We start from the raw sequence: 26,659 nt of genomic DNA, 5'->3' as shown, positions 1-26,659 counted from the left end.
GGGAGGATGGGCTATTGTGTTCAATGGATTAGATGCCTGTGCTGGAGAAGAAGGAGTTTAATGGGCATGTTATCTGCAATCACACAGTTGAGGATTGTTTCCATAGCCACTTGCACCATGCTTGGAAAGCGATGATAATTGGTGAATGTATGAAGAAGACAAATATGCTTCATCAAATAGTGAAGATGCAGCAGGATGGGGCTAAGTTACACTTCGCAGTTCATGCTGATAAGTGTGTGTGCTGGAATTATAGATCATTCGATAAAAGTCCAGTCAGTCTTCTGAAGTGCAAGAAGCAAGAAGCTTGCCCACTCTGGCACAAGCACCCGTGTGTACAATTGATGAACAGTGATGAGCAGAGGTAAAATTAATTAGTGTACTATATACAAGCATACAGCTGAGGACTGTACCCTAGAATCCCACACAACGAGTGGAAAGAAAACATAATGGATGAGTTTGGGTTGAATACTTTTCAATATGGCAATGCAGTGGATGGCGTGAAGATGCATTTCAGTGCTCATGGAGATAGATGCTTGTGCTGTAACTGTCAAGCTTTTCGAAATTGAGTAAAACCCCACATCAACTTCACTGTATTCCACAATGAAGCATAGGTGTTCACCTTGAGGTTTGTAGGCTAGATGACCACACTACCACCAGAGGGTGCTGTTGCCCCTCCTCCCCTCCCCTCCCCTCTTCCCTCCGCTCCCACAAGGTAATACAAGATGACAGTTCACAAAAAAGGGGCAGGAACCAGTACAAACTCTGAATCTGATCACGTGATAGGCCTCAGCCAATAGGATGGTAATATCTGCTAACATCATCAGAGGAGATAGATGGTGGACTCAGGATCTCCACAGCATCAGGCTCACTGAGTCAGCCAGCAGCAGCAGAAGAACTATGAAGCATCAGCAACAGCAGTCGAGATCCAGCACAGCCCTGCAGAACAGTATGAAGTGGACACGTAAGTATCCCATACCACACATTTGTCTGTAGTTAGTATAATTATTGTTTGTTTTCATGTCTTGGTCTGTACGTAACACCTCCTCCTCCCTCTTCAGAAGCAGCCTTCGACATGTGAAGGGCTGCATGGGAAAGCACCACAATGTCAGCATCTGTCACATCCCGACACGCAGCAACCTCAGCTGCCATCATGTTGAGACCTGCACTGATCTCTGTACCTCTAGCAGCAAAAACCTCCATAATGTATAAACCTGTAGCGATCACCTGGGATCCTGTAGCACACGTTCCCCACATGCTGGAGCGGGATATGAAGCTGTTGTTGTCTGTCCTATTCATCGATTTGGGTGATGGGGACGCCCAGCCTGCTCCGGACATCTCAAATGCTGCTGGCGGTCCTAAACAATAGCATGATGGAGGTCAGTACTGGTCACCAAAATATGATCCATCCCACCAGAACATTCCTGTGGCAGCGTAGGGGCAGAGTGCAGATGCTGTGGATAAGAAGATTCCACAAATAGCCCACTTGCTGGAGAAGGACAAGGAGCTGTTATTGTCTGTTTCACTCATTGAATTGTGTGATGAGGACTCGCGGGCTGTTCCTAATGCCTCGAGTGCTGTTGGTGGTCCTAAAAAACAAGATGGAGGACAGTACTGGTCACCGACGTATGCCCCTTCCAGTGGAACATCCCTGTGCTAGCGCAGGGGCAAGGTGCAGACGCTATGGATAAGAAGGGATCAAATATGCCCATGCTTTTCAGCTCTACATACAATTTAACTTCTAGTGGAACAAAGCATGTAAATATGGGTACAGAAGCACATAATAACTGGGTGTTTCATGTGAGGATAGAAACTGAAAACGTGTCGAGGAGTGTTAAAGTGTCTATTTCTAAGTTCGACATGGACAATATCGTGCAGAGCATTACACAAATCACCAGATGACCACAAAGTATTATCCAGCTCGTACCTCTCTGGACATTCGCCTTGCTAGTGTGACACTGTCTATTACAACAGTGTATGATGACTCTCCATTAAGTGTGAAATCGGGTGAGAAGTGTGTTTACCTATGGCATGCCGTAGTTATGAACATATGCGATATGGAGAGTGAGTTATGGTTTGCATTGGAGAGACTGAGTCGGTGGTTGCCAAGGATAGACTCCAGATACAATGATGTTGTAAACTTTCTATGTGTGCATAGTGTACATGTTGATGATTTGGAACAGTACCTTTCTTTCCGGATGAACACAGAGCTGGAAGTGAAACAGGTTAAATGCACATGTGAAAAATCAGAGTATTCTAATGTGCCCAGATGTTCAAAGGAGATATGTGTGGAATTCATTGCATAACAGAAAGCTTTATTTGGGAAATACTGTAAAGGTGCATAGAAGATAAAGAAAGAGTCTGATGATTTTTTTACATACTATGTCGATGAGGATATTTAAATAAATAATATGTATATAATCTCAAACTGTATTTGTGTTTTATTTCATACCTCTCTCATTATAGTCCAAGTATTACACTTATTAATATCATCCGCCCCCGGTAGGTGAGTGGTCAGCGTGACAGACTGTCAATCCTAAGGGCCCGGGTTCGATTCCCGGCTGTGTCGGAGATTTTCTCCGCTTAGCGACTGGGTGTTGTGTTGTCATAATCATCATCATTTCATCCCCATCGACGCGCAAGTCGCCGGAGTGGCGTCAAATCGAAAGACTTGCACCAGGCGAGCGGTCTTCCCGACGGGAGGCACTCGTCACACGACATTATTAATATCATTACTTTCAATGCTGTGGCTATAGTCATACAGCAGCAGACAGTTGCCATTCTCTGTAGCTCAGTTGGTTAGGTGGCTACACATATTATTACCATCCTCACAAGTGTATCTTTCTATATGTGCCCGCTACTTGCCGATACCTGACATACTCGGCATCATGGGAGGGTGGGTGAAACATCCACGTCAGAAGGACCTTGTTGTAGGTGACTAGTCCTGTTGTAATCTCCCCACGGAAAATTACCCTCTACCCCGCAATAATTAATAATGGTCAATCAAATTATCCACATTTTATTTACGTTTGAAAAGTATCTGAGCAGATTTTCTAGTAATATATGCGCCGACAGCTCGTCGACGCCAAGGTATTTTTCTAGTACGTTTATTCTTTGGAACAACAGAGGTACAGAGATGTATGCTCCATGGTCATTATAGAGAGAGAGAGAGAAAGGAACAGCTTCGGAAAGTATCGGTTGGAAGATTTTCAGATTGCTAAAGGAGATTTTATTTACTCTTCTTCGCGCTAAAGCGAGACAGGAAAGTTTGTGCCGCTAGCGTGGTAGATAAAGAGAAAGAAGGACTTGTAAAAGTAAATTGCATGAGACTTAAAATCCACGGAAACGGAACATGTACGGAAATGGATTCAATATACAATTTTCCTCAGAAATAAGGTTTGTGACCATTTTATTCTAGAGTGAATGACGAATGCGTTCTCTGTCTGAATCATTGATGATTGTCTGGGCCCTGTAATTAATTGGGAAGTTTCAGCTGTGACGAAGAGAGCCTGCAATCTCTGAGTTTTTTTGAAATCGTCCAAAAAGGCTTCGTCCACATCTGAAATTTTAGATCTGTCGTAACCTGAACGAAGTGTTCAAAACGATCGATTTTCCCAACTGAATGCAGCGCTTAATAATAATAACGTATGTAAAGATCTTTTCTAGCAAGCCAGCCGCTGAATATTAAGACGAAGGGCTCCACCAGAGATTCTACTAGGCTGATTTCATGTAACTTATATTTGAACTGTACACAGATAAAGGACAGAGAGAGAGAGAGAGAGAGAGAGAGAGAGAGAGAGCGAATGGAATTCTAGAAGTTACTCAGAATCCTCCCATTAGTATAATCTTTTGTCTGTCTTTTCACGGATAAGCCTGATAAGAAAACCTAAGTCCTTGACTTTATTGTACAGAATTGTGTATGAGGGTGAGAGAGCGATAAAGGCGACAGATACACTTCTGTACAGACAAAACATTACACCAAGTTAGCGGCTAGCTGCATTAACGCACACACATTGACTTTCATCAAAACCAAAGCAGTAAGAGAATTCATTAGACTGTGAAGATGCAAAAGAAGACCTCAAGAAGAAGAAGTAGAAGAATGGAATCCTCCTTCCTTACAATATAAGAGCAATTATACAGTTCTCAGATGTTCCAATTCCTGGGGTAGACTCTCTGCGTCAGAGATAGTGCGCGCCCTATGTACTAGAGTTTTAAGTACCCCATTCCTCTGTGAGGGGTGGTGGCAGCCCTTCTTTTGACGCAGATTTACCGGAGGGTGACGCTAAGAAATTGTTACCGCAACTTCCGGTACCACCTAGACTTTATGGGCTCCCGAAGGTTCACAAAGAGGGGGTACCATCACGCCCCATTGTCAGAAACATCAGGGCACCTCCGCCGCGGGCGGAGGGTACTTAAATCGGCCGCTGCCGCGACCGAAGCCAGTTCCCCCTGAGAGCCATAGCGTACGGATCTCCGTACCGGCACGTTCACAGGAGCTCTGTCTGTCAGTTCACCTGATGATGGCGACATGTATGATCGCCGAAATATTGTGCCCGTTGGACACTGTAGACCGGCAGTACACCCGTGGATATTTTGATTAAAAACAAATACACTCCTGGAAATGGAAAAAAGAACACATTGACACCGGTGTGTCAGACCCACCATACTTGCTCCGGACACTGCGAGAGGACTGTACAAGCAATGATCACACGCACGGCACAGCGGACACACCAGGAACCGCGGTGTTGGCCGTCGAATGGCGCTAGCTGCGCAGCATTTGTGCACCGCCGCCGTCAGTGTCAGCCAGTTTGCCGTGGCATACGGAGCTCCATCGCAGTCTTTAACACTGGTAGCATGCCGCGACAGCGTGGACGTGAACCGTATGTGCAGTTGACGGACTTTGAGCGAGGGCGTATAGTGGGCATGCGGGAGGCCGGGTGGACGTACCGCCGAATTGCTCAACACGTGGGGCGTGAGGTCTCCACAGTACATCGATGTTGTCGCCAGTGGTCGGCGGAAGGTGCACGTGCCCGTCGACCTGGGACCGGACCGCAGCGACGCACGGATGCACGCCAAGACCGTAGGATCCTACGCAGTGCCGTAGGGGACCGCACCGTCACTTCCCAGCAAATTAGGGACACTGTTGCTCCTGGGGTATCGGCGAGGACCATTCGCAACCGTCTCCATGAAGCTGGGCTACGGTCCCGCACACCGTTAGGCCGTCTTCCGCTCACGCCCCAACATCGTGCAGCCCGCCTCCAGTGGTGTCGCGACAGGCGTGAATGGAGGGACGAATGGAGACGTGTCGTCTTCAGCGATGAGAGTCGCTTCTGCCTTGGTGCCAATGATGGTCGTATGCGTGTTTGGCGCCGTGCGGGTGAGCGCCACAATCAGGACTGCATACGACCGAGGCACACAGGGCCAACACCCGGCATCATGGTGTGGGGAGCGATCTCCTACACTGGCCGTACACCACTGGTGATCGTCGAGGGGACACTGAATAGTGCACGGTACATCCAAACCGTCATCGAACCCATCGTTCTACCATTCCTAGACCGGCAAGGGAACTTGCTGTTCCAACAGGACAATGCACGTCCGCATGTATCCCGTGCCACCCAACGTGCTCTAGAAGGTGTAAGTCAACTACCCTGGCCAGCAAGATCTCCGGATCTGTCCCCCATTGAGCATGTTTGGGACTGGATGAAGCGTCGTCTCACGCGGTCTGCACGTCCAGCACGAACGCTGGTCCAACTGAGGCGCCAGGTGGAAATGGCATGGCAAGCCGTTCCACAGGACTACATCCAGCATCTCTACGATCGTCTCCATGGGAGAATAGCAGCCTGCATTGCTGCGAAAGGTGGATATACACTGTACTAGTGCCGACATTGTGCATGCTCTGTTGCCTGTGTCTATGTGCCTGTGGTTCTGTCAGTGTGATCATGTGATGTATCTGACCCCAGGAATGTGTCAATAAAGTTTCCCCTTCCTGGGACAATGAATTCACGGTGTTCTTATTTCAATTTCCAGGAGTGTATATTATACTAGGACTGACATGTGATTACATTTTCACGCAATTTGGGTGCATAGATCCTGAAAAATCAGTACCCAGAAGAACCACCTCTGGCCGTAATAACGGCATTGATACGCCTGGGCATTGAGTCACACAGAGCTTAGATGGCGTGTACAGGTACAGCTGTCCATGCAGCTTCAACACGATACCACAGTTCATCAAGAGTAGCGACTGGCGTATTGTGACGAGCCAGTTGCTCGGCCATCATTGACCAGACGTTTTCAGTTGGTGAGAGATCTGGAGAATGTGCTGGCCAGGGGAGCAGTCGAAAATTTTCTGTATCTAGAAAGGCCCGTACAGGACCTGCAATATGCGGTCGTGCATTATCCTGCTGAAATGTAGGGTTTCGCAGGGATCGAATGAAGGGTAGAGCCACGGGTGGTAACACATCTGAAATGTAACGTCTACTGTTCAATGTGCCGTCAATGCGAACAAGAGGTGAGCGAGACGTGTAACCAATGGCACCCCATTCCATCAGGGCGGGTGATACGCCAGTATGGCGATGACGAATACACGCTTCCAATGTGCGTTCACCGCGTTGTCGCCAAACACGGATGCGACCATCTTGATGCTGTAAACAGAACCTGGATTCATCCAAAAAAATGACGGTATGCCATTCGCGCACCCAGGTTAGTCGTTGAGTACACCATCGCAGGCGCTCCTGTCTGTGATGCAGCGTCAAGGGTAACCGCAGCCATGGTCAATGAGCTGATAGTCCATGCTGCTGCAAACGTCGTGGAACTGTTCGTGCACATGGTTGTTGTCTTGCAAACGTCCCCATCTATTGACTCAGGGATTGAGACGTGACTGAACGATCCATTACAGCCATGCGGATAAGATGCCTAATATCTCGACTGCTAGTGATACGAGGCCATTGGGATCCAGAACGGCATTCCGTATTAGTCTCCTGAACCCACCAATTCCAAATTCTGCTAACAGTCATTGGATCTCGACCAACGGGAGCAGCAATGTAGTTGAACCGTGATCTATTTTCAAAGAATTTTCTTGAGAATTTATTCTACTGACTAGCGATTCATCAAGAACATTAACACATTTAATCACACTATGTGAGCGAGGAAGTAGTTGCCAGGGAGTAACTGATAAAATCATAAGCAAATTCCTTTATAACAAATGGTAATTTCATCACTTTAATGGTGCCTAAAGCATTTTTTAAAAGAAAGAGATTTAAAATTATAATCAGAAAGCACCCTCTAAATATCAAATTAAAATTTATTCAGAGGCAGAAAGAAACAAATTTTTGACTATATGAGCTTTCGGGCTGAGAACGTTGTCACTCCCTTTTGACATGGCCGTAGTTACGACCGCTCACAACAACCTCTGAAAGGCTATACTGGTGCAAATCTGCAACACACCAGATTACTTTAAACTAAAAGTTTTAACAATTCACACAAGCACACAAACTATGCGCCCCGTAGGGGGGATGTAAATGGTACAAAACACTAAAATTAAAAATGTAACATTGCCTCCGAAGGTGCAACTTGATTTTAACTTCTAAGAAAAGTCTTACAGTGGAAGGGTGGCAACTTTATATACTAAAATGATCATTTAAATAAAAGCCCATGAAATGCTATCTTAAATAAAATTCTACAAGGTTGGCCAAACAAGTTAAGATGCTCTACAGTACACAGATACCGCCTCTCAAGATGATAGGCAAGATCAAAACATATTTCAGGAATTAGGCTGTTACACTTCAAGCCATAAATTCGTTAACACGCCGAATCCGACAAGTATGACAGAGGCAGCTACTAGCGTACGGCAGATTGATAGGGAGATTACCGAACAACCTGAACTGCAGGTTGCTCTAACCCGCCCCTACTCCACAAGGGAAAAGTGGACCACCCAATTCATAAATAACCACCTTCCCGCGGGTGGGCAAACGGAGAAGAATGATGGGACGACCTCCAAACAAAGCGGCTGGTGACCTCACCAAGAAAACAAGTAGAATTTAACTAGTAAATGAAACAACGTATCACCAATCACTTAACTTCTAACAAACTGCGATTTCTGGAGAAGACCTGGCGCAGCATCTCCAAATCGCTCTCCCGAATCGTCCGCTGCCAGCCGCTTCAGCGGACGCAGGAAGGCGCGCCGATCTCCTGTATCACGGCGTCGCAGCTCGCACCGGCCAGACCGATTTCGTGGGTTGACTCCTGTTGCTCTCGTGTCGACCGCGAAGCCACTACCCATCGCTATACGGCGCGGCCTACTGGACTCACGTGGCGTCCTCACATGCGCCGACGCTCAAGGCGGACAAGTCATCTTGTGTCTCAGTGCGCGACCGACCAACCGCCAATGACCATTGCCCGAGCAACTCGACCAGACTGGCGGCCTAACGCGCAGACTCAGATGCAGGAACTAAGCCCCGACCGGGCGACGCTGAGTTCTCTTATTGGCGGAGTGGATAGACTCTCATTTATCCGGCTTTAAAGATTGATCCGAACGAAAGACATACTAGCACTCCGGACGACAGACAGACACTAACTGTCTCACAAAAAGTTTACCGATGAAGCGGGTTTCACAAACCACGGGGCAATGAATCTACGGAACATGCATTACTGGTCCGTGGACAATCCTCGCTGGCTCAGACAGGTAGAGCGACAGCGACCGTGGACTGTAAATGTATGGTGCGGAATCATTGGCGACCACCTCATTGTTCCTCACTTCATTGCAGGGGCCCAAACAGCTGCAACATACATCGCGTTTCTACAGAATGATCTGCCAACGTTGCTCGAAAATGTCCCACTGGAAACGCGTCGACGTATGTGGTATCAGCATGATGGTGCACCTGCACATTCCGCAATTAACACTAGGCTGACCCTTGACAGGATGTTCGACGGGCGTTTCATAGGACGTGGAGGACGCATAAATTGGCCAGCCCGTTCCCCTGATCTTACACCTCTGGACTTCTTTCTGTGGGGTACGTTAAAGGAGAATGTGTACCGTGATGTGCCTACAACCCCAGAGGATATGAAACAACGTATTGTGGCAGCCTGCGGCGACATTACACCAGATGTACTGCGGCGTGTACGACATTCATTACGCGAGAGATTGCAATTGTGTGCGGCAAATGATGGCCACCACATTGAACATCTATTGGCCTGACATGTCGCGACACACTCTATTCCACTCCGTAATTGAAAACGGAAACCACGTGTGTACGTGTACCTCATCCCTCATGGTAATGTACGTGTGCGTCAGTGAAAAAGACCAATAAAAAGGTGTTAGCATGTGGACGTAATGTGCTGTTCCAGTCTCTTCTGTACCTAAGGTCCATCACCGTTCCCTTTGGATCCCTACGTAATTCGGTGCTCTCCGATACACACGATCGAACAGCGGAGAAGTGGTACTCAAGCATCAACTTTAGGTTACAATATCTCCGGATGTAATTAACATTTTACAATGCAACAAACGGCACTGATTACGTATTTGTTTATATGTTCATATGTGCTAACAAAACTAACGGGGTTGCATTTAAAAAAACGTAGGTTTGTGTTAAAAAACATACTTCCGTGCATTTTTTTATGGTTTGTATTAACCAATTACACTAGCCCCTCTCTTCACGTTCGGTCTGTGGAATCGATTCGTCAGTATTTGATGTGGTTTACTAAATATATCCAGCGGTAATGTTAGGTGACTCACCCTATATACTGTATTTGTCCAATGAATACCGGTTTATCATCTGCATTTCTTCTTGGTGTAGCAATTTTAATGGCCTGTAGTGTAGTTAAAGGCTACGAAACCAATAACCTTCATCTGTGCGAATGCGCACAGGTTGCTCGAACGCTTACGGGAGTCATCACCTCATTGTGCGCGAGTAAGGAGTGGTTGGGCAAATATCTATTAAAAGCATTACGTATGTAGATTGTGGACAGTTGGGAATGTGGGTCTCACGGGAAGCATGCAAGGGATAAGTCCCCTCAGTAGCGCTATTCATCTGTGTCTTTGGTCGCTCAGATGTGATGTGGGTGAGTCCTGGCCACAGCACACATTTTCAACTGTTCCCATTGGTGTATATCAACGTCTGTCGACAGCTAAGGGTTTTGATTCAGTTATCACTTCACTTTACACTGATGTAACAAAAGTCATAGGATAGCGACATGCACATACACAGATAGAGAACACAGCAGCTGCGACTGCAACAGAAGAAAGCCGACCTGCGCCCACTGCGGTGGGCCCCATATCGCCAACAGGCGCGGTTACCTGGCCTTCTCTAGGCACAACAGTGCTGTGGATAAGAAGACCAAGGTATAGGAAATGCGCAGTCAAAGAAGAAAGCGCTGAAAGACGCCAGCACCCAAGACTAGTCAACAAAGTGGAAAGCTGGCAACACCTGAGAGGCGACCGATAGGCGCGAACACCAGCGTGTGGCGAAGTGCATCTCCACCCCACCCCCCCACCCCCCCAATAAGAGTGGTGATGAGGAGGCAGCGGAGTGGGGCAGCTCGACGCCACACACAACAGCACCGATCACCGAACAGTCAGCATGGTGCGCCGGCCCACTGGTGGCAGAGGTCGCATAGGCTGTCACGTCATTAATGAAGAAATCGGTGCCAAAATGCGTACTACTAAGACGTTTGCAGCTGCAGAACGAGCTGCAACAAACCAAGAGAAGACCGCAGCCATGCCACAGCGTGTCCTTGACCAAGAGGAGCAGCATTTTCGTAGAGCTGTCAGTGCTAACAGACAAGCAACAGTGGATGAAATAGCTTTGTAGAGGTATCAGTGCTAACAGACAAGCAACTCAGCATGAAACAGCCATTGAAATCAGTGTTAGACTCGACTAACGTATCTGTAAGACCAGTGCAGCGAAATTTGGGGCGAATCGGAGATGGCAGTAGATGACTGATGCGAGTGTGTTTGCTAACACCACGACATCATCTGCAACACCAGCTCGTGACCTAGACAGCTGAAAAACAGGTCTGATGAGTCCCGATTTCAGTTGGCAAGAGCCGATGGGAGGATTCGAGTATGACACAGACCCCGCAAAGCCATGGATGCAAGTTGTCAACAACGCGAGCTGGTGGTGGCTCCATAAAGGTGTGGGCCGACTTTACATGAAATGGAATGGGTCCTCTTATACAGCTGAACAGGTCATTGACTGTAATCTGTTACGTTCGGCTACTTGCAGACTATTTGCTTCCATTCATGGACTCCACGTTCCCAAACAACGATTCGCTATTTTATCAAGCCTTGGCCGTTCACTATTGGTTTGAAGAACATTCTGGACAGCTCGAGTATAATGATTTAGCCATCCAGATCGCCCAACAGGAATCCATCACACGTTTCTGGGACATTATCGATAAGTCATTTCATACACAAAATTCTACACTGGCTACATTTTGGCAATTATGACAGCTATAGAGGCAGATGGTTCAATGTTTCAGGGACTTCCATCGACTTGTTGAGTCAATATCATGAGGAGTTGCTGCACCACGCCGGGAAAAAGATGATATAACACGATATTTTGAGGTATTCCATGACTTTTGTTACCTCTGTGTAATCTTAGAGCAAACGCTGTGCGCCTTAGTACTACAAGAGCACGTAAAATCTGCAGCACTAGCACCAGACCATTATTTCTTGGCAGTTGTTGTCGGCAAACGAGAATCGATGTTGCATTTTACTACGAAGCGAGGAAAATCAGTGGTAAAGATAACGCATTCGGATTCGAGAAGCCAGAAACTTCCATCCTCAGCCCATCAAACAGATATAGGTTTTTGTAGTTTCTCTAAGTCGCTTAAGGCATGTGCTGGGCTGTTTCCTTTGAAAAGGAGATGACCTATTTTCTTTCCCAATTCGAGCTTGTTTCCCGCCTCAAGTAATCTCGTTTTCAGTTGAACATTAACCCCTATTGTTCGTTGGTTCTAGTATTTTAGTCCTCGCAGTGCTACAGGATTGCTTAGGACCAAAATATTGGCCGTTGGAAAGAAGAAATAGTATATTTCTATGAGTATTTTCCAGATATTATTATACGACTTCTAAAGCTGGAGAGAATTCAGGTTCAGCTAAATCTTAGGTACGCACTGCACTTTCTACGTGCATCGATGAAATTTCGGAAAGACGTATTAGTCAGTTCAACAGTTTTCTGCCAGGCTGTCAAAAGATTTCTTACAGGGGCTTCCTACAACGGAAATTCGACCCAGATTGCCTTACATAATATTCACTTGCCTAAAGAAATTCGGAATGATCATAGACGCTTTCCAGTAAGAACTGGCGTATTACTTACCTGTCATAAATGTTACAGCTTAGTCTTAAACATAATGTAATTGGTATCATGGACAGGAGCCAGAATATTTTTGTTTTCAGGAGTATCATTCGATCTAGAACCAAATATGATTGCAGTCTCCTGAGAAGTAATCAGTTTTCAAACGGGAAAGAAATGCGGATTCGACGTGCTAGGACCAGCATAGGAGTTGTGCATATGAAGCGAACAACTAACGAACTGGTGGTGGAAACTGCATAGACGTCCAGATGAAATAAAAATTCGTATTCTTGTTAAAAGTACGTTCTACGCTAGACAATCGAATAATACAGAAATTGGGAATATTGTCTCTGTGGTAATAGGAGGTATAAAAACCTTGTGCTGCTTTAGACCTTCCAGACGTAATAACTGTTTCACTGGCGTCACGCCGGATAATGTTGTGGCAGTTGTTCGTCATCTTCAGGTGCTTACTGACGTGTTGCTGCAGAAGCTCGCCAATATATGCACCGTCTCGCTAGAAAAGAGCAGGCCCCAAGGGGTTGGGGTACAACGTCATCGTAGACAAACCATAGAGTACGGCGATATCCAGTGTCTCTTGCCTGAGGAACGGGCCACGGTCTTCTCATGCGCAACGCGGGAAAAGCGAGGCCGCGAAACGCGTCCCAGCGCGCTCGCGAGCAAAATATTGGCGCCTAATTTAAGTGTCCGGTCTCCGATTCCCCGTTTGTGTTTTCTCGGTTTCTTTCATCTGCAGCCGACGATGCCTTAGTACCGCCAGTGTTGGTCCTCATGTTTTGCTAAGCCCGAATCTCACGTCGCTGTTAGTCAGGTCGTTACTTTCGAGCGCTTCTTTAGTGATGGAGTCTCAGACCGTGGTAGCGTATATCCTTAAGATTATGGCACATCTGGCCTGTGTTAGGTTTCCCACACTGTCTCCTTAGATCTTGTCCTTAAAAGAACCCAGCGAAGTTTGCATTCGCGTTGGGGAGCCGGAAGACACATTTTATGTTATGTTTCCTCAACAGCCTGCCGATATTAAAAGCCGTGTCACCAACATATGATAGAAAAACCATCCTTGTGGAATTCTCCGTTCCTTCTGGCTGTTCTTGAGGTTTAGTGCGTTGCAGGCTTTCAAGAATCAGAGTTGAAATATTAAAAGTTTTGGCTGATTTCGTTGACTAGTTGGCGCATTACAAGCCAAACACTGCTGAGTCTATAGTATACAATATTAATATACACCTGAATCGAATGGTCGAAGGTTCTGATCACTTGGCACTTGCAAATTTTGAATGTAACATAGAAATTGATAAATGAAATTAAATAAAATCTGCAGGTAGTACTTTTAACGACTTTAAAAGATGAGTACAATAGCAGAAGTACTTTTAAGAATGCCGTTTATTACCGCAAAACACTTATTGGTGTCGATGGTCCATCAATGAAACAAAATATAAGTTGAATAACAGGGAAACAACAGGTTCCTACTGCACGTAAACGAACAACATAGCTCATGAGATTTTCACTTCTAAATGCCTACTACGTCTTCACTGCAGTAGCGCTACGAAATATTTCTATCTCCCGCGACCACGCGCAAACTCCCAACCCTCCCTAAGTCTTTCCTGCGACCGTCCATCACGCCTTCTGTCCAGCAGTTCCCCACATCCTCTGCCACCCGATGCTCCTCCCCCACATCCATACAGTCTCTCCATTGACTTTGGTAATCGCCCACCGTAGAACCCGGAGCTGTGATTGGCTAGAGCAGTCCCGCCATGTCTCCAAGCCAACGCACACTCACAAACATATTGAAACACATATGAAATACTGGATTTACATTTAAATAACCTAAAATTAAATAAATATTCCCACGGCTGGACCATAAACACGCTCTAACACACATTATTAAGTACATAAACAAATCAAATAAATATATATCAAAGGAACAGAAACAAAAGTAGGCCAGTAGCCTAATGTCTCTGTGTTTTCTGAAACAGTAAATATTTGACCAATTTCTTCATGAATAGTATATATCGGATCTAAACAAAGACATAGACCAATAAATATATTTATAAACATGCTGCTACTGTTTTTTCGTGTAGCTGTGGAGTACTTATGGCCTGAGGCGATCAATAGTAATCGGCCACTGTGACCTCCAATAACTCATGTACTATTCAAGTTACATGCCAGTAATTCATACCAATTTAGGTTTACACTAATAGCTTTCTAAAGACACGTCGATCGACAAAATCGGATGAACCGTTTAGAGTTTGGAAATTCGTTGCTGGGTGTTACTTGTACAATTTACCAGTCAAATACTAAACTTTAAACTAATAAAGATATTGAAATTCTGATTACACCCGGAGAATTGTCGTGCAGATAATGGTAATGTACATGTTTCTTTTTAAGGTATCATGATTCTTCTGGCTATTATTAATCTCTACATGAACTGTGAAATGCCTGCCTTTATGGTTTCACAAAGTCCGCCATATTCGGCACTCTGTAGTACAAATCTCCTTCATCGACACAAAGCCCATTCCTCGACACAGCGTCAACATGGAATTCCCAGCCACCTGGTCGGCCTGCACCACGTGCTGGCGCTACCCCTCCTGCTCCAGCTAATGTTCAGAACCATGCGGTTGCTGACGAGTCCTGGCTTGCCAAGCGGTCCGTGCGGCCACGCCAACTCCAAACTTAGAATATTTTCAGGACGCCACAACTCCCTCGTTACCTCACAGCATGCAAGCTGAAATGCAATACGAATCTGTTTATCAGAGCTCCATTTTTTTTACAAAAACAAAGCGAAGATGGCTAAGCTCTGATGATAAGCTCCCTGCATCTGAGGTAGCTCTAGCGCTGTGAACTAGAGCCCGTAATGCGCCACTGCATTGAGATACGTGATGGCAGCTAGTGGATATAGATTAGTGTTAGTTGGTTTCTGGAACACACTGCAGCTCGAGGAACTGCTTCATCTCCACGGACCATGACAGCTGAGAATGGGAGATCTCCATTTTTCTCCACTTCCATGGTGAAGCAAATGCTTGGATGGAGGGAGTTAAGGTGTTCCATCAATGCAAGAAGCGTGGTCATACTACAAAGATGTCATCCACATATTTCCAGAAAAATTTAGGTTTCAACATTGCCGACTGAAATGCTTTTTCCTCGAGGACATACATGCACAAAATTTTAATTTTTGTCTGAAATAATCACGACATTCTACCAGAAACAGATTAAAATAGTTTCAGATCCGTAGTTACGGTCTAGGTTGTCGGAATGCATCTTTGGTTCGTCAGGCAAATATCAGAACTAGTAAGCCACTCCCGTTTGTTCCCAAATGGAGACTCCCACTATAAGTTCGCCTGGTATTGGCTGAACAGAACCGCGAGTCTATAATTGGTCGGATCTACTCCTAGGAGTGGAGAATGGAAAGTGCGGGTAGAAAAGAAAAAGGAAACCGAATCCCTAAATCCCTTTAAGTGTCGAGCAAGTCATCGACTTTTCTCAGTATGCACACGAACAACACACGTTCAAGTAGACTAGCCTTAATAAATTTTCGTCACGGACAAATTAAATTAAAAATAGTTCCCATACATCTGGTATGTTCAAGTTTTTCCTTGGATGTAAGGCAAGTGCCGAAGCTGGAAATCCCTCCTAGATGTTCTCAACTGGGGTTCCCTCAGGCTTGTATTTGGCTCAAAAATTCCAGGCTCTTGTATGGATTGTTACTAGAACAGCTCGCTCTGCCCTTAGCGGTAAGGAATGAAGGGTTCCATATACGCCACGCTACATTATACTGACCTACTTACGACATGATATACTTGCACCTACAACTACGCATACACAAAATTATAATTTCGCCTCTGATGACAGATAACATCGTCCGAGCAGTAAATGAAAATGGTCCCAATCTTCTTTCACTTACTTCCTTTCCTCGGATTTGGCCCTAGATAACTTTTTCAATTACCGACATAGACCTCCTCCTGACAGTCGCCTCAAATCTCTTCACAATTTTGCCCGACGATACTTTTTTGTAGTGGTTATGTTCCAGCATAACGACAAGCACCGGCACGAAGATCAAGAACGATACAGCAGAGAGGGCTGTGAGGCGACGTCAGCCAATAGCACGCTGACTAGGACGTCACCGCGACAGGAGCGGCACCTATACGAAGAGAATAAAAGCGATGCGCCGCAAGGCCTCGGCGCACTAGTAGACAAGGACTAGAAGAGAGGCACTAGAAAACGCACTAGAACCCCTCTGCAGGTGTGCCCCAGGGCTCTGTCCTCTCCCCTCTCCTCTACCTCCTGTACACGGCAGATATGCCCCAGCCCCCCCCCCCCCCCCCGCCAGTACACCTCTTGCAATATGCTGATGACACCGCATTCCTCGCCCTCGCTCCTACCCTCCAACGGTCCCAACGCCTTCTCCAGCATCACCTTGACCTTTTTGCTGCATGGTGTAACCAGTGGCTCCTGAAACTCAATCCTTCCAAGACCCAGGCAATCATCGTAGGTCGTACCACTCGCTCCTTCCGGCTCCTGGATTTCTCCCTTACTGTCTGCGCACGTCCTGTCCGCCTCACCCCCACCCTCACCTACATTGGCCTCACCATTGACCTCACCTCAACCTCACCTGGATCCCTCATCTCCACTCCATCCAATCCAAAGCCCACAACCGCCTCCGACTCCTCAAACTCCTCTCTGGCCGGACGTGGGGGTTGCACCCCTCTACCATCCTCCACACCTACAAATCCTTAATCCGTCCCATCCTCTGTTATGCCAGTCCTGCCTGGATATCTGCCCCCCCCCCAAATTCTATAAGTCCCTCCAAATCCTTGAGCGTCGTGCACTCCGCATCGCCTTCCGTATACGCCTCCCGTCCACCATGCGGATCCTCTATGATCTCATTCCTTTCCCCCATCTGCTCCTATTCCTCGAACAAATCCGCATCCTCTACACCTCCCGCCGTCTTGAACCCCCTCACCCCCTGGTTGCTCCTCTCCTCTCCCATCCCCGCCCCCTGCCACGTCTTCACCGTTGTGTCCCCCCTACCCTCCATCTCTACACCCTACATCTCCTTTCCCAAGGTGGCTTCCATCAGCTCCCTCTCCTGGATGATGCCCTCTCTCCCTCCATTTATCCTTCCTATCAACTCTGATCCTCAACCCCCCCTCCTTTCCTCCGTCCTTTCCCTGGGCTCCCTCTTCCTCCCCCCTTCCATCCTGTGTTTTCTCCCCACCTATCATCTCCTTTCTCTCCCCCCCCCCCCCCCGAGTCCTTTTGTAATCCCCTCCTCTGCCTTCCCCAATCCCTGGCCCGTCTGCTCAGCACCCCCACCCCTCTTATGGATCCTCCTCTTCCATTGGCTCCTTTCCCCCCTCCCCCTTCACTTTTCCTCTCCTTCCCCACCCCCTTTTTCCCGTCATCTGACCAGTTTCCCCCCACCTGCTCTCGGGTGTGGTATGTCGTATTTGTGCCAACTTTTAGCGCAGTGTTTAAGTGAGTGTTCGGTGTTGTGCGTCCTTCCACAGTGTTGCGAACAGAAATCATGCTGTCGCTGGGTGTGCTTTTTATATCTCTTGCGAACAGAACCCAGACTGTCGCCATATTTTTTTAATTGTCTGTCTATTGTTTTTCTGCTTCCTGTGTGTTTTATTAGCTTCATCGACCCTGTGTTTTATGTTTTATGCTTCAGAATTTTCTGCCATTTTTACCTTTAAGTCACCGATTTTATCGCCAACTGTTATTGTTTTTTATTATCTTCATCTTTTTAAAACAAATTCTGTAGGCTGAAGAGCGGCGTAATAAGCTGCTGCCAGCCCGCCCCCTTTAGGGGGAATCGAAACCCAATAAAGGAAAAAAAAACGCACTAGAATAACCGCAGTGATATTAACGATAGCAGTGACTTATGAACTTGTGTGATCTGTTATTCACTGCTTACATGAAACTTCTATACGTTGAAGGACGTTGATTTCGCCAATTGCTTGCGACAACTCGTGTAAATACAAAGTATTATCAGTTCAATTACTGTAATAAACTCTGTTAATATGATTTGCTTATATGTTGTCTAGCTATCCGAGAAAACAGCTTCCAAAAATGTTCAAATGTGTGTGAAATCTTATGGGACTTAACTGCTAAGGTCATCAGTCCATAAGCTTACACACTACTTAACCTAAATTATCCTAAGGACAAACACGCACATCCATGCCCGAGGGAGGACTCGAACCTCCGCCGGGACTAGCCGCACAGTCCATGACTGCAGCGCCTGACACCGCTCGGCTAATCCCGCGCGGCGAAAACAGCTTCCTAGGAACCCGAAAAGATACGAGTGGGCAGGATTCCACAGGTTAATATACAAGGTGATCACAAACTGTACGGTAAGCTTGTGAGAGTATTGCAGGGAAGGTTGTGCGAGAAATAATTGTTAAGGAAAAATGCAATACGTTGCGCCGTTTCCGTGTTATTTAGCATTGAAGTTAGCCAATCAGATCGTTGCCCGCGCAATTTCAAGTAGCCTGCCAGAGTTGCCAAACGTGTTCTTCGTTTGGTTTTCTCAAACTGAGCAATGTAACTTTTGCTCACCTAGCTTAAATTTATTACTTCCGAAAACGGCTCATTTTCATTGGTAATGAGACGTACGACAAGTGGATACACACGGACCACTCATGTCTGTGCGTAATCGCATTTTAGCGCTTACAGGTTTGGAATTTGCACGTGCAACGATCTGACTGGCTAACTTCAGTGCTAAATAACTTGGAAACGGTGCAACATACTTAATTTTTTTCTTAACAATTATTTCTTAGCACAACCTTCCCTCAAACACCCTTAAAATCTTTCCGGACTTTTTCTGATCACCCTGCAGGGCCAAACGGTACTTTCGATTTGTGGATATTGACGGTGTCGAGCGTTCTCTGACTTCCTCAGTTCCTACTGTCTTGCTATCCTCCAACCGGGTGCGCACATCTTCTCGTAGAAGAAGGAAGACTGAAAAGCGCAGAATATCCTCGAGTTCATCCTACTGTATCGCAACATACACTACCAAACAACCAGAAGGTCTTAATGGAATGTAGGAGCGAGCTAGGAATTGGTTTATTCACATCGCTTGAGGAGTGGTTCGCTAATGTCTCTCACCGTATGATGCAGTCAATTACGTGTTTTAGTACCTCGAAAAAGCAGTAAAATAACACTAGAAAACGTGATCCCTTCAGCATTTTAGCTCTACTCCCAAGGTGGCATACCAAATGTCGTTATTTAAGTACTATGAATGGTACAATATTCTCCTACGATATGGTTTTGTGATCCTTAAGCAGTTTCAGAAATGTGGACTTCATTGCTACCCATAAACCTAATCAGATGTGATGGTCAAGCAGTGAAGGACTGAGGATACGACCCATTCAGTCCAGTGGTTATCTAGACTTCTGGCGGAGACGAACAAAATATGGCTACCAACGACAGCGACAGCGCCCTCTTCTTCTTAGAACACCACGATAACATTGCAAGAGTCATTAAACACAGTTCAAACGAAAATCATCGTTGATGTTGAGTCCACACTCCAAACTGAAGAATGGTTTGGATCGTCGCGCCTAGATGTGTCTGCCACTGTATATCTTTCCATCATCTGACTTCTCATAAGTTCGCCACTCAACTATATCTCTCAATAAAATTAAAACTATTCTGCAAATAACGTAATCTGCACTAGAACACGTATGTGTTTATATAGATTTACGTAGTAACTGTATTTGCGCTACTGAAAATTTCTTAATGTGTGAAAGAAAAAGATTTTTTTATTATTGCTTGGTCAGTCTCTAAAAACTAATGCGGTGGCTACTTTTCCCATCCATTGCTTCGTTCTTTTCTATTCATCCGCATTAATACAATCGGAATGCCTGAAGGAAGGTCAACTCAGGCTCTACAGTGAAATAAAAAATTGAATACAGCTATAAAACACAGACAACAAGAATGTAAATACGCCATGAAATCTCACTGGACTCGCATTCGGGAGGACGACGGTTCAATCCCGCGTCCGGCCATCCTGATTTAGGTTTTCCGTGATTTTCCTAAATCACTACAGGCAAATGCCGGGATGGTTCCTTTGAAAGGGCACGGCCGACTTCCTTCCCCGTCCTTCCCCAATCCGATGAGACCGATGACCTCGCTGTTTGGTCTCTTCCCCCAAACAGTCCAATCCAATCCAACACCACGAAATCTATTTTCCATTATACAGTCACATACTTCATATTTCCGGAAATGGCGTCCTATGTTCCATCGTAGTTTTTCTCTTTTTTGTGTTATCTTGGGATATCCAGTACATATTTTCATTTTCTAATGTCTTGGTTTCTTGCAGAACTGCTATTTCTGACGTAGAGCGCTTGCAGGCGAAGTACTTTGAAAACAGTGAGAAGACTCTGTCCGATGACAGAGAAGGCATTCAACAGGCGGCAAGAAAGAACTGTGAGGTAAGCTGATCTGCATTCTGTGTAATATATCCTATCACCAGAAGTCTTCGAATCCTGACTGTTGTTCATTCCAAAGACACGAAACGTGAAATTAATAACTTGTAGGCATCCTTTTCCTACGACTACAGTCTTTAATCTTTTACTCTAATATATGATACACTGAACGCGGAATTTGTTCCTACTGTCCCTGTAGCATGTTGAATAGAAATTAGTGGGGTTATGAACGAACTGATACGTCCTGCAATCAGGCAACGTACGCTGTACCTCATCCCACAGGCGAGCGACGCGGTTATTAAGACAATGGTCTCACTTTCGGAAGCGACCAGGTCTTAAATTCTCGACTGCCTACGTAACTTTAGGTTTTACATTATTTACCTAAACCGCTTAAGGCAAACACCGTGATGGTTCCTTCGAAAAGGACACGCGCATTTTCCTACTGCATACCCCGAGTTTATGATTCCTCTCAAATGACATCGCTATTACCAGGACGTTTGTCCCTAATCTTCCTTGAATGTTCTGTTGATCACAGACTGCGGCTTCCAACAAACACACATCATTTTCTTTTGTAGACGACGGGATTCTACTGGTGCTAGGGAAAATTCTGCTTCTAGGTCGTTATCAAATTGTAAGCAGCATACTACTGTCTATTACTTTTTCACATACCAGCGTTTATTAAGTGTTCGATTAAAACTCTGAAATTCAGCATTATTTAAGCATCAGACCTGCAGATACCATTATTGCTATCGGTCGAATAAATGACGACCTGTCTTCAGCTTTCAGATGGGAGCAAAATCTGCACCTAAAATAAGTTTCAGTTTTTAAGCATAAGTCAGAAATTCCTAAATTCACCGAAAACTTCAAAGTAATAGAAACCGGCCAAGAGCCTAACTTTGGATGATCACTTGAAATTGGCATCACGTGCTGTGCTAAGATATACTTAATCTCGTATCTGCATCCTCCAGAAACTTCGGTAAATATTTCCGCACTGCTGCAATGTAATCCACGATGGAACAAATAGTGAAAACAAACTGTTAGAACTGTGAACAAATGTGTGCGCTACGTCTGCAACATCCATGTGTTTGACGATGTCAGCAGTAGTAAGTCAGTTTCTCTCGGTGAAATGTTAAAGTAACTATGCTTATTATCCCACGTCTGTTTATTCTTATTCTCGTTTTTCAGCAGGTCACGTGATTTTTTCTCCTCTTTTCATTATTTGTATCCCACCACTTTCGTTCTCCTACGCCACTGTTTTTTACGCCGTTCGCCGCTATGATCTACAAACTAAATCAGTCTGATTGTAAATAATATGTATAATGTTACTCTTCACAAACTAACGTAAACTATGTTGTTCTGCTATAACTACACTGGCAGCAAAAAAATCCGAACGACAAAAAATAATTAATGTAGAGTAATGAAATTTCGGAAATACGTTTGTCTAGGTAACATATTTAAGTGATTAACATTGCAAGATCACAGGCTAATATAAATTCAAGATAAGTCAGAATGCTGATTGTAAGCATGCAAACGTGCATGCATTGTATTGTACAGGTGCCATATCTCAGTTTGTGGGATGACGTTCCACGTCTGTTGCACTTAGTCGGCCAATATACGGACGGTTAATGCTCTTTGTGGGTGACGCTGGAACTGTCGTCAGATGGTGTCCCATATGTTCTCGACTGGAGGCAGATCTGGAGATTGAGGAGGCCAAGGCAACATGTCGAAGCTCCGTAGGGGCATGTTGTGTTACAACAGAGCCATGTGGGCAAGCGTTATCCTGTTGTAGCCGCGCGGGATTAGCCGAGCGGTCTACGGGCGCTGCAGTCATGGACTGTGCTGCTGGTCCCGGCGGAGGTTCGAGTCCTCCCTCGGGCATGGGTGTGTGTGTTTGTCCTTAGGACAGTTTAGGTTAAGTAGTGTGTAACCTTAAGGACTGATAACCTTCGCAGTTAAGACCCATAGGGTTTCACACACATTTGAACATCCTGTCGTAAAACACCCCAGGAATGCTGTTCACAAATGGCAGCACAAAGGTCGAATCACCAGAATTACGTACAAATTTGCAGTCAGGGTGCATGAGATAACAATGAGAGTACTTCTGCTGTCCATTATAATTATCAGGGCTGTTATGCCGTGGTCGGTTGATGAATTCTGTGTCAATTCCCAGCGTTTCGTCTCAGACTGCGGGAGACATCTTCAAGGGGGTCCGTAGCTCGATGGAAGGTCCAACACACCCACTGGCTCACTACTGACTGACTGTCAGTCAGTAGCCCACTTTAAGACCACATCCTTAATGCAGGCAATCAGTTACTGATAAGAAATTTGTTTAAAACAATTACAGTAATGTTAAGACGTCCCACTACATTATATTGCCCTATACATCCTCTCAGCAAGAGAGCTGCGGAGCGACTGGCGCCGAGACCGGAAATGCAGCCAGACCCCTGCGCCAGGCACCGGAAGTCCTTATCTTATCTCAAAGCTTGATTTTCCAGCAACACGGGTCTAGTAATATATAGGGACGCTGTCCCTATACATTACTCAAGTCTCAGAGCAAGCGCTCTCAGAGTCTAAGTCCGAATCAAGGTCACACACTCTGTTAAGAATATCAGTACTTCTGCTGTCAGGCCGGCCGGAGTGGCCGTGCGGTTCTAGGCGCTTCAGCCCGGAACCGAGCGACCGCTACGGCCGCAGGTTCGAATCCTGCCTCGGGCATGGATGTGTGTGATGTCCTTAGGTTAGTTAGGTTTGATTAGTTCCAAGTTCTAGGCGACTGATGACATCAGAAGTTAAGTCGCATAGTGCTCAGAGCTATTTGAACCATTTTTTCTGCCGTCAAACGAATTCCCCCCCTGGACAATAGCTCCAGGCGTAGGTCCAGATGTCTAGCACGCAGGCTGGTTGGGTGCACGTCCTCAACTGCCCTCCTAACCAACACACGTCCGCAGCTCGTGGTCTCGTGGTCGCGTTCTCGCTTCCCGAGCACGGGGTCTGGGGTTCGATTCCCGGCGGGCTCAAGGATTTTCACCTGCCTCGAGATGACTGAGTATTTATATTGTCCTCAACATTTCATCATCATTCATCCTCGTGGCAAGACTGGCCTGAGAAACGGTTGGGAATTTGTCCGGGTGATGATAACCGCGCACTTGAGCGCCCCACAATCCAAACATCATCATCATCTAACCAACACGCGGCCATCACTGGCACCGAGGCAGAACCAACTTTCACCAGAAAATACAGCAGGCCTCCACCTCACCTTCAACAGGCTCTCCCTTGGCACCACTGAAGTCGCAAATGGAGGTGCTTTTGGAGTCAGTGGAATGCACGCTACAGGGCTCTGGCTCGGAGCTGTCCTTGAAGCAATAGGTTTGTAACAGTTCGTTGCGGCACTGTTGTACCAACCGCTACTCAAATTGTCAGATGCAATCTGACGTGCCAGAGCAATATGACAAACATGATTTTCTGCCAACTCGGTAGTACCACGTGGCCGTCCGGAGCCCGGTATTTTTGCGACTGTACATTCTCGTCACCATCGCTGTCAGCAATCATGTACGGTGGCCAAATTGGTGCCAAGCCGTTCTGCACAGAAGGAGCATCCAGTTTCTAGTAGCCCTACTACACGATCTCGTTCAAACTCAGTAAGGTGTTGGTGTCTTTGTCTCCTTAAATGGGTTCTTGGCTAGCATCAGTTCATCACGTCCAATCTCACGGCCGTTACAACGTGTCTTTAAAATAAACCTGATATGTATCCACGTAGTGGCGCACTTGCGACACTCTTAAGCGACTGGCGCGAAATTTGAAGAGACATTATGTTTCAGATGAGGAAACACGTCTACCAACTTTCGTCTATGTCGCACAGCTCGTTCTTGGTGTTGCAATCTTTTTCCGTCAATGTACTATTGTTTTTACTGTTTCGTCATAACGATTTCTACACTTTGGATTCCATTCCAAAAGTAAAGCCTGTTATATCAAGTGTGTCACTGTAAATGTAATGTAAATTGTGGAAAATTCTTTGTTCGACGAAACAAAGAAGCTTAAGGTCCTAATCATGTCAGGATGAAAACACAATAAGTAAACAAAATGTGCTGACCGTGCTACAAGTGTGTCACTGTAAATGTAATGTAAACTGTGGAAAATTCTTTGCTCGATGAAACAAAGAGACTTAAGGTCCTAATCATGTCATGATAAAAACACTGTAAGTAAATAAAATGTGGTAACTGTGCTACAGAAGAATAAAAAAAATGGTTCAAATGGCTCTGAGCACTATGGGACTTAACATCTATGGTCATCAGTCCCCTAGAACTTAGAACTACTTAAACCTAACTAACCTAAGGACATCACACAACACCCACTCATCACGAGGGAGAGAAAATCCCTGACCCCGCCGGGAATCGAACCTGGGAACCCGAGCGCGGAAAGCGAGAACGCTACCGCACGACCACGAGCTGCGGATTTGAAGAATTGGCCTCACACGAAATTAACCGAATTTCTGTTCTCTACAACTCAGTAGCGGGATATGACGATCGCCAAGCTATCATCAAGAACCCACACAATCCCACAAGTACCATCTCTTGAACGTTCACTCAGCGCTGCATATAACGGTATTCCACTGCTCCACTAACCAATAAAATTGCTATTCGTATCATTCTAAGCGAAGATGCACATTTTGTAGCTTACAGGCATCAGTGGATATGAAACCTAGTACTGTGATCTTTCGTTCGTAACTAATTTACGTATTTAAGCTGCAACGAACATACTCTCGACCACTTGACGGGGCTGTTAGACGATTTATTAGTGCAGTGCACTTTAGAACTCGACAGTTCCCATTATTTTTGTTCAGGGTCTGCAGGAATGTCTAGAGGAGAAATACAAAGGTGTTGACGCTTGCATGATTATTGGAAAAATAGATGCGACGTATGTGAAAATTATAAAAAACAATAGCAGAATTAGGAAACAGCTCTTTCAATATCAAACGCCCCGAAGGGAAGGAATCTACGCAAAGAAGGGAAAGGTGAATCGTGGCCGAAATGTACAGATTGGACATACAAAGGAAACGAATTTAAATATAAAATTATGAAAATCAATACGAGAAACAAAATGAACAAGGCTTGGAATAAGTTATACTGTAAGAAGAATTTTACATAGTGCTGAAAGACGAAAGTCCAAACAAGGCGCCTGAAGTAAAAGACATTCTCTCAGGATTATTGACACCCTTGAGACAGCCAACACTGACAATTTTTCGATTCTTTGCGGTATGCAAGATATGTAAGATTACCAAACCACCCTCAGACTTCAAGAAGATAATGATAATTATATCAAAGATAAATGCTTATTCGCATGATTATCACCTGTCAGCCTAATAAGTCATGGTTGCAAAACACTGTTACAAATTATTTACAGAAGAATGGAAACGCTGGTCGAATCCATCTCAGGGGAGAACATTTCGTGTTGTAGTGGAATGTAGTAACGCGAGGCTATACTGACCCTACGACCGAAGATAAGTTGATGAAAGGTAAATCTACGTTATAACATTTGTAGGTTTTGAGAATGTTGACTGCAGCACACTCTTTGAAATCCTAAGCTAGCAGGTACAAAATACAGACAGCTAAAAGTTGTCCACTACTTCACAGCCTGCAGCTATATGAGTAGAAGGACAATGAGGAACGAGGTAGACACGGTTGTAGCCTAACCCCAGAGTTATTCAGTCTGTACAGTGAGACAGCGGCAAAGAAAACGAAAGAAATATTTGGAAAGAGAAGTAAAGTTCAACGAGAATAAATCAGGCGCTGCTAAGGGACTTACAAGGGAATGGTCAGACTTGTCATGTCTACACCTGTGTTGCTTTTTTTACCACTATGAGTTAACATTGCAAGAAGTCTGTATGCAGAATTTTAGCTGCTGACATGACCTGGAAGTCTGTAAACAATTTTATGA

General features: G+C 45.5%; 1 protein-coding gene across 1 annotated transcript in view; it reads left to right on the top strand.

Annotated features, from left to right (window-relative positions):
- Positions 1-26,659, top strand: part of LOC126124765 (estradiol 17-beta-dehydrogenase 2-like) — a 138,462-nt gene that overhangs the window by 65,585 nt on the left and 46,218 nt on the right. The window contains exon 5 of the mRNA XM_049915112.1: positions 20,620-20,731. Coding sequence (XP_049771069.1) covers positions 20,620-20,731 — 112 coding nt within the window. The remainder of the gene's footprint in view (positions 1-20,619; positions 20,732-26,659) is intronic.

The sequence above is a fragment of the Schistocerca cancellata genome, unplaced genomic scaffold (assembly GCF_023864275.1).
Source record: "Schistocerca cancellata isolate TAMUIC-IGC-003103 unplaced genomic scaffold, iqSchCanc2.1 HiC_scaffold_426, whole genome shotgun sequence".
Classification (NCBI taxonomy): Eukaryota; Metazoa; Arthropoda; class Insecta; order Orthoptera; family Acrididae; genus Schistocerca; species Schistocerca cancellata.
Note: the sequence above shows the minus strand (reverse complement) of the source record. Positions and strands in the feature narration are given on the sequence as shown.